The following is a 24,554-nucleotide window of genomic DNA, read 5'->3' on the forward strand; positions in this document are numbered from 1 at the left end:
GCCTTCTGGTAGTAAACACCGCTGACATGCTGTCTGCAAAAACGAGTAAATCGTTTTGTTTTCGCTTTAACTTTTTATGGCTAACTATATAACCCACAGTGCAACTTCATTTACAACCTTGAATTAATCTACTCAGAACTAAAGCTTTTAATTTTACGACGTTGCTACAAACTCATGGTCGTTAACGTTGTTAGACTACCAAGTTGTCGTCGTGACTTTCCTTCCACCTGCTGCGACGAGAATGGACGTCAAGGAGACGATGGCGGCGTTCAAACCATTTGACGTCAGAAAGCAAGCAGACATACTCGGGGAAGCAGAGCTGCCTCAAGCTTCCGTTTTGGTCCCTCTGTTTGTGAGAAGCGGGAAGCTACATACTCTCATGACCCAGCGGTCGGAACAGGTAACCGGGGGGCACAAATGCCAAAACCTCTCTGAACCAGTGGGTCACTAACTTGTCGCCCGCGGACCAGATGAGGACCCCACAGGCGTGTTCTTACAAATAAAAAAAAGCGCTTACCGTTAATGGGACATTTTGTTTTTATTTGAATGTTCAATTTGAAAATGTAAAAATTTTACGAGATTATAGAAAACGTGTTATATATTTATAAGGGCTTTAGCACACGATTGTTTAAACACCAACTACTCTCCATCAATTAGAAATGAAAATTATGTATAGTCAAGAAAAAAAAAAACAATTATGCGAGAAAAAAGTTATATTTACGTAGAACTCAACCTGACAAATTGGAATTTCAAAACAAAATGTTGATTTTACAAGGATTAGTTTTTAACGAATTTCAGTCCGATATTTTTTAAAAAATTCACAATTTTACAGGTACAATGTTGGATTGTTTTTTTTTTCCAAACGTGGCTAGAAACCGTATGAGTATAGCCATAAATAAAAAAAATACGTTTTTTTTTCTCATCCCTGTAGGTGTGCTCATTTGCAGATTTTTGTTTTTATATTCTAGATTTGTTTTTCATACATATACTGTTCTGAATTTACTACCTTTGTAATGTTTTGGTTTCGCTGTGTGTGTGCAGCTGAGGGTGAGTGCAGGCGAGGTGTGTTTCCCAGGCGGGAAGCGAGACTCCAGTGACAAAGACGTGGTGCACACGGCCTTGAGAGAGGCTCACGAGGAGATTGGTCTTCCACCGGGTGATGTCCACGTCATTTGCACACTGCAGCCCTTTATCTCAAAGGTACAGTGAACTCTGGCTGTATCATGCATCACATGACGCCCCACCGCCTCTTAAATGCTCATGCAAAAATACTGATCTACAAAAAACACAAAGTGCAGGTCTTCAACACTTTCTATCTTTTGACCAGAATTCTCTTCTGGTGACTCCGGTGGTGGGTTTCATCCCGGAATCATTCCTCGCCTGTCCCAACACGGCAGAGGTGAGTGCCGTTTTTACGGTGCCATTGGACTTTTTCATCAGATCAGTCACTGCCGCCAAGGCCACAACGCTTTCCTTTGACTTTGTGGAGCCCCGCACGGAAGTTAGGTATCACATCTGGGGTCTGACTGCCATGGTGGCCTTCATTGTCGCCACCATCGCGCTCACATCAAAAGCAGAGGGTCATGCAACTTTTGACATAGAGGACTTGATGTGCAGGCTCAGGCAGAGGTTACAACAAATGAGGACACCAAGTAAACTGTGACTCATTTGATGATTTCATATAATGATTGGGATGTGTACAGGACAATTGAGCTTAATTTTTACTGTATAAATGTATAATTATTGTATTTGAGTGAAAAGGACAAAGTGGTAATGTTTAAAGCTGTGATTTTCGGAAAAAAAAAGTACATTGATGAAGCTCTAAGGGAAGAAGCAATATTTTCCAAATAGTTTTAGTAATTATGAGAATTTATTTCCTATTGTTACATTTTTCTCAGATTATGAGTCCCATTTTATAAATTATTTTTTATAAAAAAATGGGCCAAATGCTTCTTTGCTGCTGTGTATTTTTTCTGTAATACTTTTAAAAAATATTTACATATGACTTACAGTTCTGGTTTTGAAAAAGAAAAAAAAACTTGACCTTTTTGATATTTTGCCTATTTCCCCCCAAATAAATTAATCCGAACATTTGTATTTCATTCTAATAGCATAATAGCTTGTCATTTTTGAAGATTAAAACAAAGAATTCAACCAAGACAATATGCCTACCTTGAACAATTATGAATTTGGGAGATGTTTATTTTTCCAAAAATGTGTGATTGACAACAACAAAAAGACCTCTGGATTTGTTATTCATTTTTTATTTAATTTAATGTAGCAGCAGGATTACAGAGACAAACTGAAGAGAGTATACAAATGTCCAGACCAAGGCCAAGTACATAATAATAATTCAGATGAATGATAACACACTGGGGTGCTTGACCATTATCCCTTAATGCAGGGCTGTAAGGCTAAATATATATACTACGCACACACACGCACACACAAAAACAAACACGCACACAACTGAGAGAGAGTGAGAAAGCAAACAGAGGGTAAGCTCCTTTTGACCACAACAGGACGACATACGGCTCACGCTATTGGCAATGAACAGTAACCTTTTTTTTTTTTTTTTTTTTGCATTTCACAGCGACAGTAAATGCAGTGAAAGCGCGGCAGCACAAAAACACCCTTGCAAGGAAACAATTGCCATTATTCTGTCCCTTTTTTAAACCTCAATTCAATCTCATGAGGCACCCAAAATAGAATATCATGCAATGGTTGTTAAAAAAAAACATTAGCAGTAAAACAACCAGTGTGGGCTGTAAAAATACAAAAGTGGGGAGTATAGAGTAAACAGCAGAGACAACCTTTTCTTTTTTTTTTTTCAGTCAAGGCACACAAAGTTCTGTTGAAAGCGCCACCGTTGAAATTCAACATACCCCTGCAGTATATTTCACATTTAAATATACACGGATATTCATTCACACAACAGTGAAAGACAGAAGTGTGTGTAAAAGGTTTTGTGTGCTTTCACCCCCCTGCTTCAGTTGAGTGTTTTTCTTCTTCAGGACCGACAATGATGAGAAAAAACAAAACGGAAAAATGTACACATTAGCCACAAAACGCTCTCCGCAAATTGGTCTGATGTGCACAGAGCATGAGGTAAAACAATTACATTCATGAAACTGAAGCTCACTCACTTTCTTCTTCTAGTATGGCTTTAAGCATACTTTTCTCACATGTGCTCTTTAGTTCCCTCTATAATCAAGAGGAATGGAATGCTTGAAAACGTCACTGACTAGTGTACGCTAACCTGGCCTACAGTTTACTGGATAAGTTAAAAAAATAAAATAAAATAAAGCCACTTGAGAGATGCTTGACCAAGAATTGATGGGAGAAAAAGAAAATGCCACCAGTGACAGCGTAGCGCATGCCACACTGGGTCATACACTGGGTCATAATTGTCGGGTGGGTCATAACTGTCGGGATCCGAGGTTTACGCCGTACCACATTTCCAGGTTAGGAAATTCACAGTTTTTTTCTATATTAATGGCCGATGAGTGTTTTCCCTATATTTTTACATAATATCTTTTTTCGATAATCCTGATTTAAGTGGGCTGTGACAAATTACTGGGTTATATTAATACTAAAATATTCTTTTGAGAATAAAGCCAACTATTTGGAGAAATAATTTCAAGACAAGATTTTCATGAGAAAGTCATACTGTGTATACAGAAAATCCCCACGAGTGTGGTTCGCCTATAATAAATTTGACCTATTTCTTTTTGAGGAATCTATACTCCACTTTTAGCTCAGTTTATTCACATTTTGGGACCAAAATCTAAATTTTAATTTTTTTTCTACCCGATACACACTCATTAATTTTTTCCAGAAGTTTTGTATTCTTTATGGCAAACTATAGGGGAGTTTCTATTTACAAATTCAAGTCAAATTCCTTGTTTGGCATGCCCAAACATGGCCAATAAAAACTGAGTTGTTAAACACATCTTTATTTAAATATCATGAAATAATAAGCTTAACTTCTGAATTTTTGCCTTATTCCTTAAAACCCAAAACTTTACAACAAAAACAAAGGGATTGATCCTACTGTTCCAACACCTGCGAAAGGGACTAAGTTGCAAGGCCAACCAAACAATGACTAAGGTCCTCGAAATATACCGTAATTTTCGGACTATAAGTCAGGGTGACTTATACTGAGGAGCGACTTATATGTGAATTTTTCCACAATTTTTCAAAATTTAAAAAAAAAAAAAAATGAAACCGCGATAAACGAACCGCGATGTAGCAAGGGATTACTGTAATTTGAATTTCAAGTGACGTCAGCAGCGCGGCGCGGGGATAACAAAGATGACGAAGGGCCCCACGTACTATCGGCATCATTAGCGGCTTTGTTTCTAAGTGACACAGAAGATGAAGAGTTTGAAGGATTTAAGGATTTGGAGTGACACAGAAGGTTTGAAAAACTATTATGGCTTTTACGCCCGGTCCTACTCTACGGAGCTCTCTTTCACCTCCATGGATAGAAGTCGGGGGCCGGCGCTCGGCTGTCCGGGGACGGTGGATGGGGCTCGGTCATGGCTTTTACGCACACCCGGTCCTATTCTATGGATGTCTTTTCCACCTCCGTGGCTGCAAGTCCACGCCGCCACACGCCTGGAAGTTTGTTTTGTTAAATAAAGAGCCGTTTACCCAACCCACGTCTTTCCTTGTACTTTGTTAACGCTACAATATAGTTATATAGTAGATCTGTGGAATAACGACGAGGCTGACGTCAGGGCGCATGCGCGGCGTTGTTGACAAAGGACGAGGAATTCGATCGATGGATTTAATGATTTAGAGTGCACAGATGATTTGATAATGTTATTGCTTATATAATAGTTATTTGATATCTAATTTATATATCGTTATACGGGCCTGTGGAATATTTTGAAGTGCAAGCGTCATTAGCAGTGCGCACCCATTGTTGTCAAAGGACGAACGATGGATTTAATGAATTGGAGTGACACAGATGGTTTTATAAACGTGTTATTTATGTAATAGTTTTATTAATAACTCTGAATGTTACGTCATGCCCGTTCTCAGCTCTTCGTTTGTGTTTATGTCACGTTAGCATACCTATCGTTTAGCCTGTTGTTGCTCGTTCATGTCTGTTCTTGGTATTGGATTTTGTCGAATAAATTTCCCCCCAAAATGCGACTCATACTCCGGAGCGACTTATGTTTTTTTTTCACATTATTGTGCATTTTATGGCTAATGCGACCTATATTCCGGAGCGACTTTTAGTCCGAAAATTACGGTAGTAACACAATGAAAAGAAGTACTTCAAAGGTTTATTATTTTTCCTTTTGCGCATCCCAAAAGTTGAAAAAGTGGTCATTTTTCAGAAGTAAAATGTCAACTTTATAACACTGTTGTCAATATCTGCAAGACTATCAAACCAATAGATGGATTCAACTATTTTATTAATTTTGTAATTGTGTCCCAAAAGCATTTTAAAATTATTAACTGTAATTATGGCTTTATTACAATAAGTTTCTGACAGACCACATATTACATACAAATTTGGGTTAAGTCACCACCGTATGACAAACACTCAGTCGTAAACCAAGGATCCCCTGTATACAAGATAAGAAAAAAAAAAAATCAGTTCAATCTGGACTTACTTTGAGCACAACACACCTGTGCTAGCTTTCGGGCAAAATACCAGCACCGATAACTATTCTGCATTGTGAGAATCTAACACCTTTCGTTTGTTTAAGTTACAAAAATACTCTACACTTTGATATATGGATACAAAAGTCTAAAAAAGATAATTTACTTTAAAATGGATCACGGACAGCGACAGGACTAGAGTAAAGATGAAAAATGTAAACAAATGAGTGAAACACCATTTTTGATGTTGTTAGAGATATGCTTAAGTACGTACAGCAGCGTGATGTTGCGACGCCGTTTTTGAATGAGCAGATTGGCAGAAATGTTCTTTAGAGTACCCTTTAAAACATATTTCTCTGGACTGTATACTCAACAGTTGCGAGTAGAAATGAGCAGACACGATGATGAGGGCATTTTAAAAATAAAAATACAACGTCAGGAGCTTTGGTTTGACCACTGCTTCAAAGCAACAACCAGAAGACGATAAATGTTATCACACTGATTATTCCGGTGACTAAACATGGCACCGCAGAACCAAAATGAACATGTCCAACATTGTAGTTACTCAAGAAAAAGTCAGAAGGTGCCAACGTCATGTGCTGCCTGCCTACTCTTTAAAACTTCCACAAACACGGGGTAAACCAGTATGAACAAAAAAAAAGAACAAAACACTTCAATGTTACATCTATGGGGAAAAAGAAAGAAAATAACAACAGCCAACACGGGACTGGACAATACGGATTCAAATAACGACTGCAAGGGAATGGCCGATATGTATACGTCCGGACTGAACTGCCGAGCAGTATTCGGGCCACTGAAAAATTAGAGGCAAAAAAGTCGCAATGTTTCGGATAAAGTTGGAATTAAAAGAAAATAATTTGACGAGCAGCTTCATGAGTTCATTCTCGTAATACTCTGACTTCTTATAGCGACATTCAACCCTCTTAAGATGTTATTCTGTATTATAATTGCAAGGGAATTCTGGGATTTTAAATATGGCCCTCATATGCCATTACAGTAAAACCTAGGATATATTTTTCAATCTTTCAATACTAAGTCGGCCTAAACGTTCAAACTATTGATAAGATGCTCAGTTATGTTTTTATCGTAAAGACTGCCCCCCTCTCCCTCTCACCATTGTGATGCACGTTTATGTTTCCTTGTGTGGATGGATGCATGGATGGATGTAAGGATTAGCTGGTTACACAGAGGAGGTTATAAAGTGCTTGAGATAAAATGTCTATAAAATCACACGACACTCAAAGTATAAAGTTTCTATCCACATAGTTGGGGGGAAAAAGATCAAACTTCATAGTTGTTTGGAAATACAGATAGAAGTCACAGTATTCAACCGGGTTCAATCTCATTCAGGAGTGTTCAACTTGAGTCAATGAAGACAAATGTGCTTCATAATACTTTTGACTATTACAGTGAACCCCACTCTGTTTCAATTCATTAGTTGAGTTCCCGGATATATCGCAGATCATTAAGCAAACAGTTCAGAAGTGTTATAATTAACGTAACATCTACATGAATTTCCTTTAGCCAGTCTAAACGTTATTATTGGTTTATGTTAGTAGTATTAAGCAAGCAGACATTTTTAGAGAAAGCATGAATATTTTTCGAGTACTGTATCATGCTTGAAAGAAGTTGCTTTAAGGTTTATAATGACGGTAGCACCCATGCTAAAAAAAACTTATTGTAAATAAATTTTAATTGAAAATATTTGATAGGTTTTTACTAAACCTTTAAACATTGCTTTGATGGGTTTGATAGGATAAAAATGCCCAAATTGTATCGTGAGCCTTCACAATAGCCACAGAGATAGCCTAATTTGTCTGCAACCGTATGGTTAGCGCCCTGTATACTTATTTTACCCCCAAATAGTATAGAATATTTGACAAATGTGAGTAAAAGACAAGCGCTCTATTAAACAGCGGATGTCGAGTAGGCGACCTTAGGCTCCCAGCCGAGCCGCATGCTCAGAAGCGCCATCGTCAGTCGAAGCTTTTTCACACGGCTTGTTACGACCAGACATTTTGAGTTTCAGTAAGCCATTACTATTGCAGCAGATTTTGAATGTTAAATCTAGAGTCGGTTAGTTCCAGGTCCATCAAATTGAGGTTCTACTATGGTCCTTTGTAGATTGCAGATTTACAGGAGTGGGTCTGGAACATACACACCCCTTGGAATAATTGGGATTCACTGTAATAGTTTGTGGATTTATTTTCAAAGTGCCTGCCCTTCAAATATACATAACATTAGAGCGGATTTCAGTGAAAAAAGCAAGCAAAGAATCTGCAAGAATCACCCTTCAAAGCAAAGTAGATATTTTTAGAGGTTCCACACTCCAAAAAATGAGATTCAGCCCAATGTTTGTCTACAATCAGTTTTAGTCCTTGCCTAACTGTGAAAGCGACTTTTGCCTGCTCACTGCTCTAGAAGTTCCCCCAGTTTTGACATTCTTCCTTCCAGTTTGTTCATCCAAAAAAAACAGGTTGATTTGCCCCCCTCTCCTAGGCCCACAATATTAAAACACTCTTGAAAAGCAAAACACTGCATTTTTTACGACTAAAGCAGTTATTACAGGCCTCTCTGATCCTGCAAGAGGGGTAATAACAAAAGGCAGAACATCAATTCAAGGACAATGGATATACAAAGGCTATAATTTATGATAAATAGTTAATAAAAGTGAGTTACATAAGCTCATTTGTTTTTGTTTTTTAAGGTAAAGGGGGGCATTTCTTTCTTAAATATACTTATTTTCAAATTTTGTAGCATTGGCACAAAACACCATGCGTCAGCCAGTCAAGGTCAACTTTAGGAGAACATGGCTACCTTCTCTCCACATGGTCCGCACGTACACAAACGTCACTGCTTCTGCAGACTTTCCAGTAGGTCCTCAATTTTGCCCATGTCGGCCGCCGCCGATATGGAGCCTTGCAGTGTATTCTGTAAACTGCTCGGTATCTGAAGATTGGTCTGCATGGGAGTTGGCAGGCTTGTGTCTATGCTGGCCTGTAAAACGGGTTGCAGAGTCACCTGGGTGTTGGCCTGCATGGCGTTCTGCAGGCTGGTCTGCATGTGTGCCTGCAGGCTGCTCTGTAGACTGCTGTGCATGGTTGGTGTCGCCTGGGCCAAGGGTTGTTCCATGAGGGGCTGCATGTGGCCCGTGTTCTGGGACTGGTTCTGAACTGGAAGGGTTGAGCCAGATGAGTTGAGCAGCTGGGGAGTGTCTTGAGAGGAGGACAAAATGGAAATATAGTATTATACTTTGACTGGCGAGTTAATTCAGTCGGTGAGGGAGCTTATTAATCAATTTACTTGGAAGCGCTGTACAAACAGTTGCGCTGAGTACATCAAATACAATTTTACCATTTAAATGAGAGAGAGAGGAAGGAGAGAGGCATCTGTCTTATTTTCGGACCATGTTCACATCCCTATTCACGATTTGCTTAGCAGTCCAGGTTGTCTGACAGTCAACTGGGTTAAAGACCCTCCTATGACCCTGAACAGGATTGAGGGAGGTAGAAAATAGATGACAATTGAAAGCAACTTACCATTCTGGATCCCAAACACAAACAAGTTGGCTGGTCCACGCTGGGCCACGTTTTCCCCCACGTTCGTCTGGAAAAGCTGTTCTGGGGGCTGTTGGCCCGGGCTGTCCACCACGCCTACAGTACTTTGGACCACAAAAATGGTCGTGCCAGGGGCTGTTGCCTGGTTGTTTAGCTCTTGCGAACCGAGCGTACTCTGTAGGCCAGACAGGGACGCCTGGGGCAGGAATAGCTCCACAGATTGATTGTTGGGGACACTAGAAGAACTTGTGCCCACTTGCATGGGCTGCTGTTCCTGAAAAATGCTTTGCTGTTGGTTCTGAGTGGATGTCGAGGTGTTAGCCAAGGAGCTTTGATCCTGGAAGGACATTGGCTCGGCTGTTTCTGGTTGGGAAAGTCCAACTGGGATGCTGCCCATTGGAGCTGATCCTTGGGTCTGGGTGCTGAAAATGATAGTTTGAGGATTTAGATCTGCCGTGCAGAGGAGGAGACCTGTCTGTTGTGGCTGGGAGAGCTGATTCTGGGGGAGGGGGTTAGCTTGCGAATGGTTCGGTATGCTTTGGAACAAGGAGCCCTGTTGGCCAATGGAAAGTTGCGGTGACTGCTGTTGATTTTGCTGCGGTGATTGCTGATGTTCCATGGGGGTGCTCTGTTGTTGCATTTGCGAAAGCTGAGCTTGAGGCTGGTTATGAAACATGGCAACGGGTTGGGGCTGACTGTTGGATGTCTCCATGGTGGAGATGAATGCCAATTGCTGCTGCTGCTGCTGAGACTGAGAGCTCGGCGATAGATACAGGGCTGACCCAGTGGATTGTTGCTCTGTGTTGAGGTTCCCACCTGTCAAGACTGTCAGGGTGTTCTGGAGGAGTGCGGCTTGAACCTGCTGTTGGGAACTCTGGGTCTCTGCAATAGGCCTGGGCGACTGGAATAGCTGCTGTGGGGGTGACGTATGCGATGGGGGCTGTGTTGGGAAGCTGGTTTGGATGGTAAGCATTTCACCAGGTTGCTGAAGGAGGGAGACTGGCTGCTGGACTTGGGGATTGGAATGGATCTGAGGCTGGAGCAACTCGGCCTGAAATTGCTGCTTCAGGTTTTCTAAAACTTGCTGTTCCTGCAACTGTTGTTGCTGCAGGTTGCTCAGTGCTTGGCTCTGTTGCTGTTGTAAGTGATGCTGTTGTAAATTGCTTAAAATTTGATTTTGTTGTTGATCTTGAAGTTGGATGTTGTTTAGAACTTGTTGCTGGTTCTGCTGCAACTGTTGTTGTTGAATGTTTTCCAGAATTTGTTGCTGCTGTAGTTGCTGTTGGTCTTGCGGCTGCAGTAGAAGTTGTTGTTGAATCTGCATGTTTCCAAGGACTTGCTGCTGTTGCTGCTGGAGATGATGTTGCTGTTGAAGGTTACCAAGTATTTGCTGTTGTTGAAATTGTTCCATTTGCTGCTGTTGCTGCTGTTGTTGTTGTTGCATTTGCTGATGCTGTTGTTGCATTTGCTGTTGCTGTATCTGCAGCTGTTGCTGTGGTGACAGTGAACTATCTGTAGCGCCCAACCTAAGGCTATTCATGTTCTCTTGGACATGCTGTTGAAGTGTGTCTGCGGCGGATGTAGGGCTGTAAAGCACTGAATTTAGCTGCTGCTGTTGTTGTTGCTGCTGCTGTTGTTGTTGTTGTTGCTGCTGCTGCTGGGCTACAGCTGCCTCTATAACCTGCTGGAGTGTGGTGTTACCTCCAGCCTGGAGCTCCCTTACTGCCCTCTCCAGCTGAGCTACGCCTTCCTGGGCAAATAATGGAACTTGTGACTGCTGTGGCTGGGGCGGAGAGGGTGCTGCTATTTGGGACATGGCTACAACCACAACCCCACCACTGGTAGAATTTTCAGAAGGGATGCTTTCCTGAGGGTCTCTAAGGAACTGCTGGGGGACTTCTGGTGTCACCGGGGGTATGGTTGGATCTCCTGACATTGGAAAGGATGCTGTTGGGGCAATGTCTTGTTTCTGTATTGTGTTAAGAGACTCTAGACTGGGAAAGACAGAGGGTGCCTGGGGAAGCTCTACATCCTCAGGTTGTAGGGGCATAGAGCTCTGAAATGACTCCCCGCTTGAATGAGGGCTAGAGCTGAGCTCAAGTGTCTGCTGCACTGAAACAACCGGGCCAGGCGATTGCTATGGTATGAATGGAAAAACATGGATCAGCAAAAACTACGACTGATTGCTTCTGCCTCATACAGTATAAAAACTCTCACCTTGAACACGTTTGTGGGCTGTGGATTGCTAGATACTTCCATTGGTGTGTCCTCTTGCCTTTTCACAGGCTGACTAGAACAGTCAGTTTGGTCAGAAGACACAGTTTGGATCTGACCGTCAAATATACATGTCTTGAAGGAAGGTTCCTCAGTTTTTACTGCTTGAGCATCTGTATTATCAGCTGGGGGGGGGGGAATGATAGCGTTATGATTTGGGGCAAAAATATATATCCTAACATACTATAGCATACTATAGTCTTTCTAATAGCAATGACGATGAAACCCAACGCTAAAGGTGATGAAATTTGTAAACCCAATTGAGACCTTAAATTTAGCACTGATGCATCATATACATGAGTCTATGAAAGTGTTATATTCATGGGAGCACATTATCAATAATAGCCTTGGTGGTTGGCAGTTCATTAAACATCATGGAAATAAGAAGCTCCAGTCTGATTACCTGAGTCTGGAGAGTATGTAAAAGGTTGAGCTTCATGTGATTTACCAGCATTGGTCATCACAAAAATCCCGACAGAAACTGGCGAAGTTATTGATTGGTTGTGGAAGGGAGGAACTGTGACAATCAAATGATTCTGCAGAAAATGAAGATCCAGTCGTAGTTGTTTTCAAATTAACTTCTGATGCATGCTACAACAAGCCAATTATTTTCATTTACCTGATGGAAAAGGTCCATGTCAATATTAGCCTCAGCTTGCCAGGAGCTATCATCTAGAAACATGGATAAGTATTATTTCCCTCTTTCAAAACGTCGCATAGAAAACTATGAATACAGTAGTGACAATAAATACCTGCAATATTCTCCTGAAAAATAACTTTGGTTCCCTTGAGAAAGTTTTTTCCAATGATAAAAACTTCCTCTCCTCCTCTTACAGAGCAGCTGTGGAGACTCTTTTTCAGGATCTCTGGTACTCCCGCTGGTTGAGCTGGAAAACAGTAGATGATTCTAATAAATAACTCTTATCCTTGTATTTACCACAAAAATAACAAAGCTAAAAGGGGTTCAGTGGTGTCATGACAAAGCTGACATACCGACTGTGTGTATTTGATACAATTCAAATGCAACAGGTGTTCCTGTAGCGAAACACAGATTGTTTTGGTTCAACCTTCTTTCCTACTTACTACAGAGAATGGGTGATGAGGTGACTTGTAGGGTGAGGGTGGATCCATCCGTCTGGGGAATGCTGACTCTAAAGGCCAATCGAGCCCGGGTGCTCTTCTTTTTGGATCCTGCCACACCAATACGCGCCTCCACATCAGCGTTACGGAGCTTCAAAATTCCTACGCAGTCTACCCTGTACAAACACAACACAGTAGAAAAATTCATTCTTATGATATTAACAGAAATCCATCAAAAAATTGACCAAAAAAAGAATTCCTACGCAAGTGTCATATCATTGCTGGGCTCCAGTGGAATCTCGATAACAGTGGTGCCCTCAATGTCTACTTCCGTACACGCAGTGGTGTTGCGACCAGTCACTCTGCATGCCTGGTAAAAACCGTGAGGCTTCACTCTGCCTGCGTCATTCGCTACGAACACCTGCAGCACTACTGGCTCGCTAACACCCTCCAACTGGGAAGAAAAGACAACAATATGATTAAAAAACAAAGCGGGTCATCCGAATTAATAACTACTATGTTCTCATGGCGAGCGTTGACAGAGCATCAATCATGTTGACAATGTAAATATCTGTGCTTTCAGGTACAGTGAACACCTGCTACTATATCCCTGTTCATCGTTCAAACCCCTGCAATATTGCAGATTTTGAGCAGGGGATTTTACAGTATGTATACAAACCAGAGTTTAGAGTTGAGTGTCTTCAGTGTAAGACCACAAATCTGCAGACAGGAACACTGACATTGGTCTAACAGCCAACGCTGGAATCGGGAGCCAGTTAATGTGGAAGCCAATTGAACTGTAACACAACAGCCTCCACATCACACTAAATTAATAAACGCACAGCCAACCTACTGTAATCACAGTAAAATAGCCAATTCACGTCAGGCCAAGAGTTCCTTGCGCCGGCAATTAAGCAGAGCCTTTCATGGCCCAATAATTTGATAATCAATTGGTTGTCAATTAAAAGTTGTGCCTCTAAATTGGATGTTATTTCATTTTTAGCGGACTAAAAAGTTAAAACATACAAACATTGATCATGGATTTGGCCACGACTCCAGACTATACTAAGACTTAAGCCGTAAGCAGATGCGAAATAGTCTAAAAATAGTGAGGGTACACCATGGTGTATGTAATAAGGAGGCAGTTAAATGGTGTCAAAAATCTGAATCGCGCCTAATCCTGGTCTGCAACGTATTCACTGCGATACATTGGAGTTCACTGTAGTTCTTTTCTACACAACTAGACAGATATACTGTTTATCTGAAGGGCTTTCCTCAGGCTACATGTTGAGTTAAGCTACTTGCTTGGATTTATTACAGTCAGGATGCATATGACTTAATTTTTCAATTGGGTAGTGTCATTAAGCGAAACAAGAAACAAGGATGTTAGACCAATTCCAATAAGCACCGCGTAATCTCTTTAGTCCAACCTTAATGGTAGGGAATCCTTGTTGTGTGCGGTCTTTGACAGAACCTCGGCTGCCCTCGGTCAAATATCGAGCCCTGTGTTGGGTCTCAGGCTGCACCAACATCTTTAGCTCCTTCCCATTGCTTCTCTGAGGAAACTGAGTAGATAGCGATCCACCCTTGACCACAGTCCCTGAGTCGAGAGAGCTGCAATGAAACAAACAATTAAATTAAATTACCTCTGTCATAATTACAGTGGTACTTTTCTGGGCAAGAGCCCTAACATAGGTATTTGTTTAGTTTGGTTGTCCTTTTGTGTGCTAAAATCTCCACACTCCCCAAAAGGAAAATACACAACACACAAATAATACAGTATGAACAGTAATTAAACTTTGAACATAATAGCTAAAATTAGTAAATTGAGTCACAAACTGTAGCTAAAATTAGTAAATTGAGTCACAAACTTGGTCACATAACCAATTATACTCAAAAGTCAAGGTGCCATTTAAGCCAAAGTGGCTGTTGGGTATTCAACTCAAGGGACTGGGATACCCGCCTGGTCAGGGACTAGTTTTCACAGAACCAATTAAACTCAAAAGTCAAGGTACCACTTTAAGCTAAAGTGGCTGTTGGGTATTCTATTCAGGGGACTGGGATACCCACCTGGTCATGGGACTAGTTTTGTCCGGGCCGAGCTGGGACAGGACAAAGTGAGGCGCCTTGGCACTGTCAGCGTCAAACACATCCATGCTGTCCTCTGGGGGAGCAGGCTTGGGGCCCGGCCGCTGGCGAGGGGTTCGTTTTCTTGACTTGCGCGGCACCTCCGTGTTGTCATTGTAGGAGAAGGAGCTAACCAAACTGAAGTTGGAAACCGAGTCATCGGCCCATATGCTACTGCTTTGCTCAGACTCTGGCCCCGGTGCCCCGGCTACAGGGGTCTCTTCTAAGCAGGACATCTGACTGTCATCGAACAGGTCCTCAGGTGGCGGGGATATGCTCAATACAGGTCTCCGCTTTGATGGAGTGTTTTGAGGCTGCTGAACTCCTAGACCTGACCCAGGATCTCCAGCTGCAGTGCCAGCTCCACTGTTGCTCCTGTTGGGAGCAGACATAGCTCCTGCCTCCATGACTTGCACTTCTGACGCTACAGCTCCATCCCCTCCAGTCGTGTGAAGATGCTGGGGGGCCTTGAGATGGTCGGAAGAGGACGGGCCAACGGAGCTTGGGGCTCCCATGGCCAAGGAGGAGGAGGCAGAGGGGTTGGAGGTGGAAGATGTGGCATCTGTAGCAGCATAAGACAAATAAGTCAGTAAGGACGATCGGCACGGAGCGGGCTAGCAGTCCCACTCAAGCAGTCCCACTCAAGCAGCTGAATTTGTGCAGGGTTTGAATTGGTTTCCCCTCTTCCCAACAGTAATTTCTAGAATGTTATGGGTCCTATGCCCTCACTGTGCATGCGAGAGCTGTCAAGCATTGATCACAAATTCTGAAGTTAAAGTTGAGAAGGGTACTATAGGTCCCACAATGTTTTGATTCCTACAAAGCCCCTTCTCCCAGAAATCAATGTGACAAAACTGACATGCTTCATTTACAAAAACAAAAGCAAACTACAAATTCGTACATACACATTGCCAGAAAGAAACTTAACAAAATCTGGTCAAAAGTTTCATCTATAGCCCAATTTGCAAGCTGCTAATGTGGAGTCAAATTAAATTTGCCAGAGTTGCCAGGGTTATCACTTACACTTTGTGCAATGTGCATTCAGTAGTCAAAAGTATTTTGCGCATGCCAATTGGAAGATTTTGTTGGGACTGAGCGTAGCCATAGAGACAGAATAAACAAGCCTCTGACCTATGGAGCAGTGAACTGCAGACCATTTTATATGCAGACACTCCCTGCCTCAGAGGGAACTTCCTGCAATAAAAACGAGACAGCCAATGAGCAACAAGAGAGCTGATCATTCAAGATTCTGTCAATCAGTAAATTGGATATCTTCAAATTGTGGAGGGAGCACTGCTTTGTGATGTTTTGAAGCATTCATTAGGTTCCTGATCCTCAGAGGGACTTTACAGCATCTCATGCTTCCGATCAGCACTGTTTAGGGTCAGGATAGAAAAAAGATTCATTAACAGTGCAGCTGTCTCAATAATAACACTGTTGACCAGTTTGCTCTTAAGATGCAATTCCAGACTAAAATCGTTCCCATTTAGAACAGGTGGTGGCTCTCCTGAACCACGATCCAAGGTCAGACCACATAAATTTGTCGAGTCCAATGATTAGGCAACTTCACAATTTCATTAGAATGCATGGATCTTTTATATGTGGGAAAAATGGCTGCTTCTCTCAAGTGCAGAGTTGTAACTTTAATCACTTGAAACTTCACACTTAGAGTATTTACTGTAGAATTCAGAACCACACATTCTTGTTTTTGAAGTACTTTTGCCTTTATCGAAAAGATTGAGCACTACCACTCACTACACTGACACCTTCTGAAAGATGTGTAAATGTGTCTCAGTAAGTGAAAGAATAGCACATTGGCACAAACTACATAATCACACATAACAGCCTCTATAATGTAGGTGATGCCAGAATGAACGGTTATTTGAGGCCACGGCGAGTCTCTTGATCCGCGGCGCCAGATGATGCTGCATTGATGTTTTACTGCACGGTAAGAGTTTATGACCCAAATGTTTCTTTTCAAATTCCCCAAAAAAGCCAAAAGACAAAAAAAAAAATCAAGCACAAGCATCAGAGGGAGACGTGCAGCAAAATGTGAGTGAGGTGACAAACAAAGTCTGTTAGGCATTCTGTCAGTGCAAAACACCTTGAATGGATGGACATCATTTTGTGGGCCTATAAATATGGCAATGACCTAAGGCCCATCTCGGGATTGACCAAAGAAATGTTTAACCAGGACAGATTCTTAGCTGAAAAATGTAATGGCTGAGAAGGCAGGACATAGAGGACAAAGACAGAACAGCCACAAGCAAGATGAGACCCCCTTGATGTCTCCATTTAATTAAACTACCGGTACTTTTGTGTTTTATTTAATACATGGCAATAGCTTGATTTAAGTTATTTTATTTCATGACCTAGTTTAGTTGAAGCAGACGAATATGAGCTACCGTAATCTAGGAGCTGCAAGCAAACTATAACACAAATCGCATGGGCAGCTACAAAAGGATGCAAGCTAAAAACTAGGATTAAATTAAACAGTACCCTATAGATACTTCAAAACAACTTTAAATAGATTTTCCTACATGGAACGCGTGTATGAAACATGAAAATTATTAAAAGGGTAAAATGAATGTCCTGACAAAATGTAGACTAAAACGTTTTACTTGACTAAACATAGACAAATGTTTTCTTGGACTAAAATAAAGACTAACAAGTTGACTAAAACTTAACTAAATGAATTTGAGATCAGGCTGACTAAATGTGCTTAAAATAAACCAGTGCAATTGATATCGGACTAAAACTGGGGCTAAATTTACAAATACTTGATAAAATTAACACTACAGTAGTTATGAACAGTTGTGAAAGCCATTCATAATTTTCTAAATTGTTATTATTCTATTTTCAAAAGGGTTATATAACCAAAAAGCTTGCTGAAACACACAACTTGCCAACATAATAATAATGTCAATCATTTTCAATAAACTACAGGCTTAAATTAAAGAATGCTGTACACAAAACTCACATAGAAAAAATAAATAAATTATGAGGTGATCAATAAACAAACCTAGATAGTAAGGGATAAATATAGCATAACAGAGATAAGACTTGAGCAACTAGAAACACCCACCATTCACATGTTCCAATAATTTAGCTCACCTGAAAAGATGTAAATATCATGAATAAAAGCTGGGAATTAGAAATTTTGCCTAATGTCCAAACTTCAATAAAATCAAAGAAATTATCTGTCCCACTAATTATGGATGTACTATGTGTAGATTGTCTGGATGTGCCCTGCAATTAGCTGACAACCATTTTGGGGTGTACCTTACCTCTTATACATAAGTCAGCTGGGCTAGGCACCAGCAAAACCACAACCCAATAAGCTGTACTGAAAATGAATGGATGGACGGATGGAAAGCTAATTACTAGGGTTGGGTGGTATTCAAATTTTGACACCATTTTACCATCTCCTCATTACACTCGAGTATACAGTACTGTCACTAATTTTAGACTTTGTAGCTTGTGTCGACCTCTGCAAGTAAAGGCTGCAGTCACGACCCAAATTCACCATCAATGTTCGTATCCCTTTTAATCAAGTTTGAATGGGTTACTAATTGTACTGTTGTTGAAAAATATGTCCCAAAAATGAATTTATAAATGGTAACTAAGCACTCAGCATTAAGGGTTGGAATTGGGGGGTTAGATCACCAAATGTTTCCTGGGCGCGGCTCCGCTGCTGCTCACTGCTCCCTTCGGGGATGGGTTGAATGCAGAAACAAATTTCACTACACCCAGATGTGTGTGTGACAATCATTGGGTCTTTACCTTTTTTTTTTTTTTTTTTTACCTTTTTAAAATGCACTTTTATAGTGCTTTACCTCCACCATATGTTGTTCAAAGTACTTAACAAGCCGCAAATTAAATTTTTGTTAAATGTCTTAGTTATAGTCCCTTTTTTGCCAGTAGGACAGTGAAGAGCAGCATGCACACATTGCAGTAGCAGAATGGAAGATGAACATGGCGTCCTCAACACAAAGACTAACAGTGAGGCATGCCTCTGCTGGTATGACTGCAACAAGTATGAAATCAGGGCAGTAATAGGTGGAACGGCTACAAAGAAAACCTTGAAATGCATCATATGGTCACAAATTAGTTTGTCTCTGGAACTGGTGACAGGGTAAGGTTGCTCCTAGTCACCATTTATTTGTTCCTGCTCTCTCAAGATTATTGGAGAACAAGTGGAATCTGATCCCAGTTCACGGCGTTTCAGTGGCTCACCTGAAGCCAAGGCTGCCGATGGAGGAGGCCCCGCCTCTCCCCCGCTCTTCTGGCTCATGGTGGTTGAGTCGGTCTGGGTGGATGACTGCTGGAGCTGGAGCTCTTTGGGGAAGAGGTCATATACAGACTCTGAAATCAAAGATGAGGCGGATACATCATGTTTTAAAAAGGAAAAAATATGCAGCAGTGACTCACTCGCTGTAATGGAGATGGTACGAGCCTTGAGCTTCAGTGTTATAATAATAATTGCTAAATGATAGAGCCCTAAAAAAGTCATTGGGAAAGTTGGCCATTAAACCTAAAGGCGCTTAAAATTGAGAAAGCAGTGGGATTTGAATAGCATTTTCTCAGTCATGTCATCTTTCTCATTGAGCAAGATACTGAACTTATAGTTGCTCTTGTATATAAAGTGCTATACAACAGAGAAAAAAAATCCATAAAATCTTATGCGAGGGACTCAAGCATGTTCTTGCTCAGGAATATCTGGAATAGCATAAAAGGAGACCCGAGCAACAAAAGCAAAACATTTCCCAAGTCTACAGATTCTCCTGGCAAAACTGAAATAACAAATGGCATCCCATGATTAATACAATTATCCACCAGTGAAGTGGCTTAGTGACTTGAAACCCAGAGAGACATTCCCGGATATTTGATAGCAATGCGATTCCTAGAAACCCATTACCAAGCAGCGTGGCGCCTTTGGAATAAGCCCCACTCAATGGCCTAAATAGGCGATTAGGTAGTCTGGTTGCTAGGAGGATGCGACATATCAAAACCCCGGCGTGGCTATTTCGGCTGTGCAACAGCAGCGCCAGGTATGTGTAGTAGTCATTTGATACTGGTCAATCACTGAGCACCAGGATCATGTTGAAAGTGCCAAGACACATGATCTTCAGTGACATCAGCAACACCACTGACTGACGAACACCGCAAAGTTATCGCCGCTTATACTGGAGCCCCCCCCCCCCCTTTAAAAAAACCAAGGCACTGTCTATTGCCTATTGTTTATCTCAAGACAATCTGTTTTAAGAAGAGTCGTGTAAGCGCTGCAAGCTTGCGTCCAGAGGGATTGAAGTTATTACCAGCAGGAAATTGCAATTTCTCAACAAAATGGCATTGGGTTTATAATACTTCAAGTGCCAACATTTGAAAAATCCAACAAACAATGGTACTCTTAAATTACAGAGGTTAAAAAAATAAGGAATTTTATGGTTGCAGTAGGAACTGATTTTCACAGTAACCTAGAATTGCCTACAAAAGATGCTGTCCAGCCAAATTCTACATTAACTCAGTTTTGATGACTCCTTTCATTTCAGAGCCTTGTCTACAGGCTTAGAGGTCTGAAATATGTGCGTTTTGGCTCTCTTACGATCATATATGCAAATGCATTTCCTCTGCATGACGTAATTAGGACGGGAGTTTTTCCCTTTTGCCAAATTTGGGCTGTTACAGTCGACCTACATTATGAGTGTAGTGAGGAAACCGGTGTGGGCGACATGTGATATGATGTGTCAACACTGGATTAAGTCATGTCATTGCGCCGGTTCGAATGGAGGGCATGGCACTTGAGAATGCTCAGGAGTATTAGCCAAGAAATGTAAAAACTTTATTCATCTGGCCTGGAGAACTTCGACAATTTCCCATAGCAAGCCTTTATTTTTCTAGTTGAGATTAAATTGGCATCTTTTAAAATGTCTGTAGAGGAATTACACTTTTCTTATAATTTTACACTGTAGAAAAGGGGAACCCCTACAAAAAACAGAAAATTACTTTTTAGAGGCTGAAGTCATAGGATTTGGACTACTGAAAAGTTAAACAATGGTTCTAAATGATTACACGATTTTTAGAGTAGTTGTCAATTAATTTGACAACCAAATAGTTGATTAAATAATTAATTTTGACACTCAATACCCAGTCTTGCCACATTTTTTTCAGCAATATCCTTCAAACGTGTATTTTCAGACAAATCTACAAATTTACTTTACTTTTTGTCGTGCATTCTGCCTTAAATAAATCTAAATACGAAATTGTCTATGAACGTCAGTGGAAATGTAGTTTTTTTTTTTAAAAAATGAAAAATTATCCAATCTACACCACATCATTGTAAAAAGCCAGGCAAATTCCCCAGCTGCTTTGTAATTGTTTAAATTTCACATTTCCCGTCTGCTGATAAAGTTGCAGAAATGTTTTGGTGAGGTTTCACATTTGTTTTTATAGTTGCCAGAGTAGATCTGTACAAGGTTAAATCAAAGTGGGTCTGAAAACACCAACGCAAGAAGGACGGACTAACATTAGCTCGCATTTAAGACAAATTAAATTACCTCACGTTAGAGGCACGAGCAGCTGATATTGCACATGCCTAAAGGGTTTTGTCAAGCAGCAAGGTCACTGGTCCATTTTTATTCTTTGCAGCTGGCTTTGTGGTTAAGAGGGGGGCAAATGAATTAGGCTATTCACAAGGACAATGTTTTTGGCGCACATAAGAAATGTGCGGTCCAAAATGGATCCCTGCACCAAAACACCGCAGCTATGATTATCCTCTTGAACACTTGAGACAAACCGTAGACAAAGAACCTCCCGAATTTGTCAAGTTTTGACTACTCACCTTTTATCTTTATAAGAATATAGTGACAGGTCAGAAGAATGACGTGCGGCCTCAGTTAACTTGCAACATCCGGCATTCGAATCTTGCATATCATAGTGACCTTGCTTTAGAAAAAAATAAAAGTGGTGACTCAAAGTGAACATTCTACTGGGTGAGAGTTGCTGTCGGCAGAAATGGATGTGTTCATGAAATGTGAGCTAGCATGCTTTCAAAACATGACTCGCAGGGGGGTATTAAATTCCTTTGTGTACGTTTTGGGTGACTAATTAGAATCGCAGACAGCCATGTAGCAAAAAAACAGAATCACAGTTTTAATAATATTTGTTTTCTCATTCCAAAAAGAAGTTAGTTGTTAAACTCTTGTAAACTGTATGACTATAGGTTACATTAAAAAAAAAAGGGATTACAGTAAAACCAGACTGAATGTGGTATATGTCTTTTCAACATTTGTTTTTAATGTCTGAATGTTGTGACCTGCCAGGCAGTGCACTTTATTCTGCCTGCACTTCTCCAAGGTGCGATTACAGTAAAACCACACCCTTGATATTGACAAATAGAATGCATGTGTACTAGCTTTCATCTTGCTCTTGTAACTACTTCATCTTTGAGTGTGTGACTGATATGCTTTGAGTAAACAGGGGAAAATCATGGCAGATGAATAGAGATAATTAGATGCTGATTAGTGTACAAAGATTTCAAAGATTACATATTGCTTACAACATACTGGACATGCAAGAGCTTTTATAAGGAATAAGTAATGGTCTCAAACAGGTGCCACAACTTTATGGACATTGGCATGTTGAGGGACAAACAGCGGACAACGGAAAATCAGGCTTAAGCCCATGAGCTGTTTTATTTCTGTTGTGTTAAAGCCCCCATGGTCTTTCCGCTTATTAACAGTGCTCTTTTGCATGAGTGTTTTGTTCACATTTGCTGCTAAGAATAGAACTGTGGACTGTGCAATGCACTTAGGGGTGTGTGTTGAAATTTTAAGTAAAATTAAGCTCAGGACAAAAGCGTGACCTACAGGTATTGCCTTCCCATGCGGCAAATATTACTTCCGTTTCAATATGCTAAAGAGAATCGAGAACGTCAGCTAAGCGTAAAAGTTAATCATTATTTACAAAATAATCGTAGTTTTCTGTAGCATATTGCTGCTCTTCTATCAAAACACTACTTTTGAAATTTTTCAAAGTTGCAACACAATAACTGCGTGTTCCACCCGTGCACTTAACTACACAGGTTATGGGCCAGTCGCCTGACTTTAATCATTTGGATTCATTGGTTTATCTGTAGAGAGCTCTCAGAGTTGTTTTCACTGTCCCAGAGAGGCCATTACCCGGGCATTTTGTTTTCAGAACACGCACAGTTCACAGATCACAAGTCTTGCTTTGCGTCATAGTCTGCTATATTAATGCACAGCCAGCTAGCTAATCTACAAAGCATTGCAACTTGGGAGCACTGTTCAACATTAGAAAATATTGTATAATTTTAATTTCAAACAAATAGGGGATGAGAGGCATTGGTACACTATTCCAGTGACCTCCAACAGTTACATGCAGATTTCAAAATGAAGCTTTTTGAAAGAACACGTAAAACAAACAGGATATTTGGCAGTGGCACGACGTTCACCAAGAAGCAACTCTACATACTACGGTTTGACAGCTAGCTCTCATAAAGTGCCTGGAAAATGATTTTCGTTTCAGCGTCTGAGTTAGTTTAGATTATGTACTTGTGTGCAAACCTTCCAAAAATGTTCCACAAGAAGATTCCCTGCAGTTATGAGGAATTATGTTCTTATGAAAAATTTGACTTTTTTTTAAGGATCCCTTGTACTGCCGCTTACATTGGCATCTGAAATGCATAAGCCGATATCCCTCCAAAAATGTTAAGCAGTCAGATGCTTGTTTAAAGCAGGAATTCTGGTGGAATGCATTAACTATAATCAGTGTACATTTAAGACGCCACAATACTTGATTACATCCAATTCTTAACTCGGAAATCCAAATGATGCCATATCAGTTACTGTGTAAATAGGACGGGCAAAGCAGGCACAAGTGTTGACATAGCTCCCGTTACAGAATGCTGGACACCTATATAAAATTCACACGGCGGGTGGTGTGGCACTCTGCCTTCGTTTACAAGTTCTGTGCAAACAAGATAGGCAGCGTGACGGTAGGCAGTACTTTACTGGAGGTTGCGCAATACATGTGTAAAAGAGGCCTTTTGTCTGCCCGACAGTGTCGCTTCAGTATTCTTTGGCTCAAATATTGGTGTGGTTTTGAACTTTCAATGAGTGCAACAAGTAATTACGATGGTTAATTATCGTGGGCATGGGAATGCCCATCCGGGATTGCGACGTGAAATATGATAACCAATCGGAGCGCTTGTGCGTTTGCTGACGTAAATATTCTATAAATAAAAATGAGAGGAAGGGTTCGCATCACCAACGTGGTTACCAGAAATTGTTAAAGTAAGCCAAACTTCTACTCTCAAAGTCTTTCCTAGCAATCTGGATACAGCTGTGTAGAATTTTGTACAGTGTCCGTCCATCCATCCATCATCTGAACTTCTTATAACCATCCTTCAATCTGGGAAGTGGCATACGACTTGTTTTGTCCCCTTCAGTTTGGGAAAAGGGTAAATAACGACACAGCGAGTAGGGCTGTTACTCCAGCATGCCGTTAATCTTCTTTGCCAAAAACCGTCAAATGCTGGGGGGCATTGTTTGCCGTCATAAGTTGTCTTGCACCAACCCTCGCTTCTTGTCAGACACGAACAAAGCAAACGTTGCAGGGTCTCTTTGAAGACGTGCGAGTTGATTGTCTTTCATAGGGTGACGATAAGGTCATGTTTTTGCTTAGAAATCTATCTTTTGTGACACTATTTCTGGAACTTTTCTGACACCTCATTAGATGATACTGCTAAATGAATACTGTCATACTGAATACAGTCATTAAGTCAGATTGTATGAAAGAAATGTTAGGGCCATAAATATGAAACAATCAAATAAAAAGCACCAAGTTGTACCGCCT

General features: G+C 40.9%; 2 protein-coding genes across 4 annotated transcripts in view; one reads left to right on the forward strand and one right to left on the reverse strand.

The window, feature by feature from the left end:
• On the forward strand, positions 1 to 4,040 carry nudt7 (nudix (nucleoside diphosphate linked moiety X)-type motif 7). The gene is made up of 3 exons (XM_088379051.1): positions 1 to 400; positions 1,042 to 1,200; positions 1,328 to 4,040. The coding sequence occupies exons 1-3, from the start codon at positions 242 to 244 to the stop codon at positions 1,661 to 1,663; spliced, it is 654 nt and encodes a 217-aa protein (XP_088235177.1). The 5' UTR covers positions 1 to 241; the 3' UTR covers positions 1,664 to 4,040.
• The window catches only part of nfat5a (nuclear factor of activated T cells 5a), a 26,564-nt gene continuing 4,258 nt past the window's right edge, over positions 2,249 to 24,554 (reverse strand). For 2 of the 3 annotated variants that reach the window (XM_088379042.1, XM_088379041.1), the window contains exons 2-12: positions 18,915 to 19,043; positions 14,622 to 15,240; positions 13,982 to 14,165; positions 12,815 to 13,005; positions 12,555 to 12,727; positions 12,224 to 12,358; positions 12,091 to 12,143; positions 11,875 to 12,007; positions 11,415 to 11,596; positions 9,180 to 11,334; positions 2,249 to 8,855 (exon numbers count right to left, since the gene is read on the reverse strand). In XM_088379042.1, the coding sequence (XP_088235168.1) occupies positions 8,491 to 8,855; positions 9,180 to 11,334; positions 11,415 to 11,596; positions 11,875 to 12,007; positions 12,091 to 12,143; positions 12,224 to 12,358; positions 12,555 to 12,727; positions 12,815 to 13,005; positions 13,982 to 14,165; positions 14,622 to 15,240; positions 18,915 to 19,043 (4,319 nt within the window). In that variant the 3' untranslated portion in view covers positions 2,249 to 8,490. Of the gene's footprint in view, positions 8,856 to 9,179; positions 11,335 to 11,414; positions 11,597 to 11,874; positions 12,008 to 12,090; positions 12,144 to 12,223; positions 12,359 to 12,554; positions 12,728 to 12,814; positions 13,006 to 13,981; positions 14,166 to 14,621; positions 15,241 to 15,809; positions 15,873 to 18,914; positions 19,044 to 24,554 lie in introns of those variants that run through there. The other variant, XM_088379043.1, reaches the window with a different exon arrangement.

This window comes from Syngnathus floridae, chromosome 6, assembly GCF_059516105.1.
Source record: "Syngnathus floridae isolate MCC-2025c chromosome 6, RoL_Sflo_1.0, whole genome shotgun sequence".
In the NCBI taxonomy this organism is placed as follows: Eukaryota; Metazoa; Chordata; class Actinopteri; order Syngnathiformes; family Syngnathidae; genus Syngnathus; species Syngnathus floridae.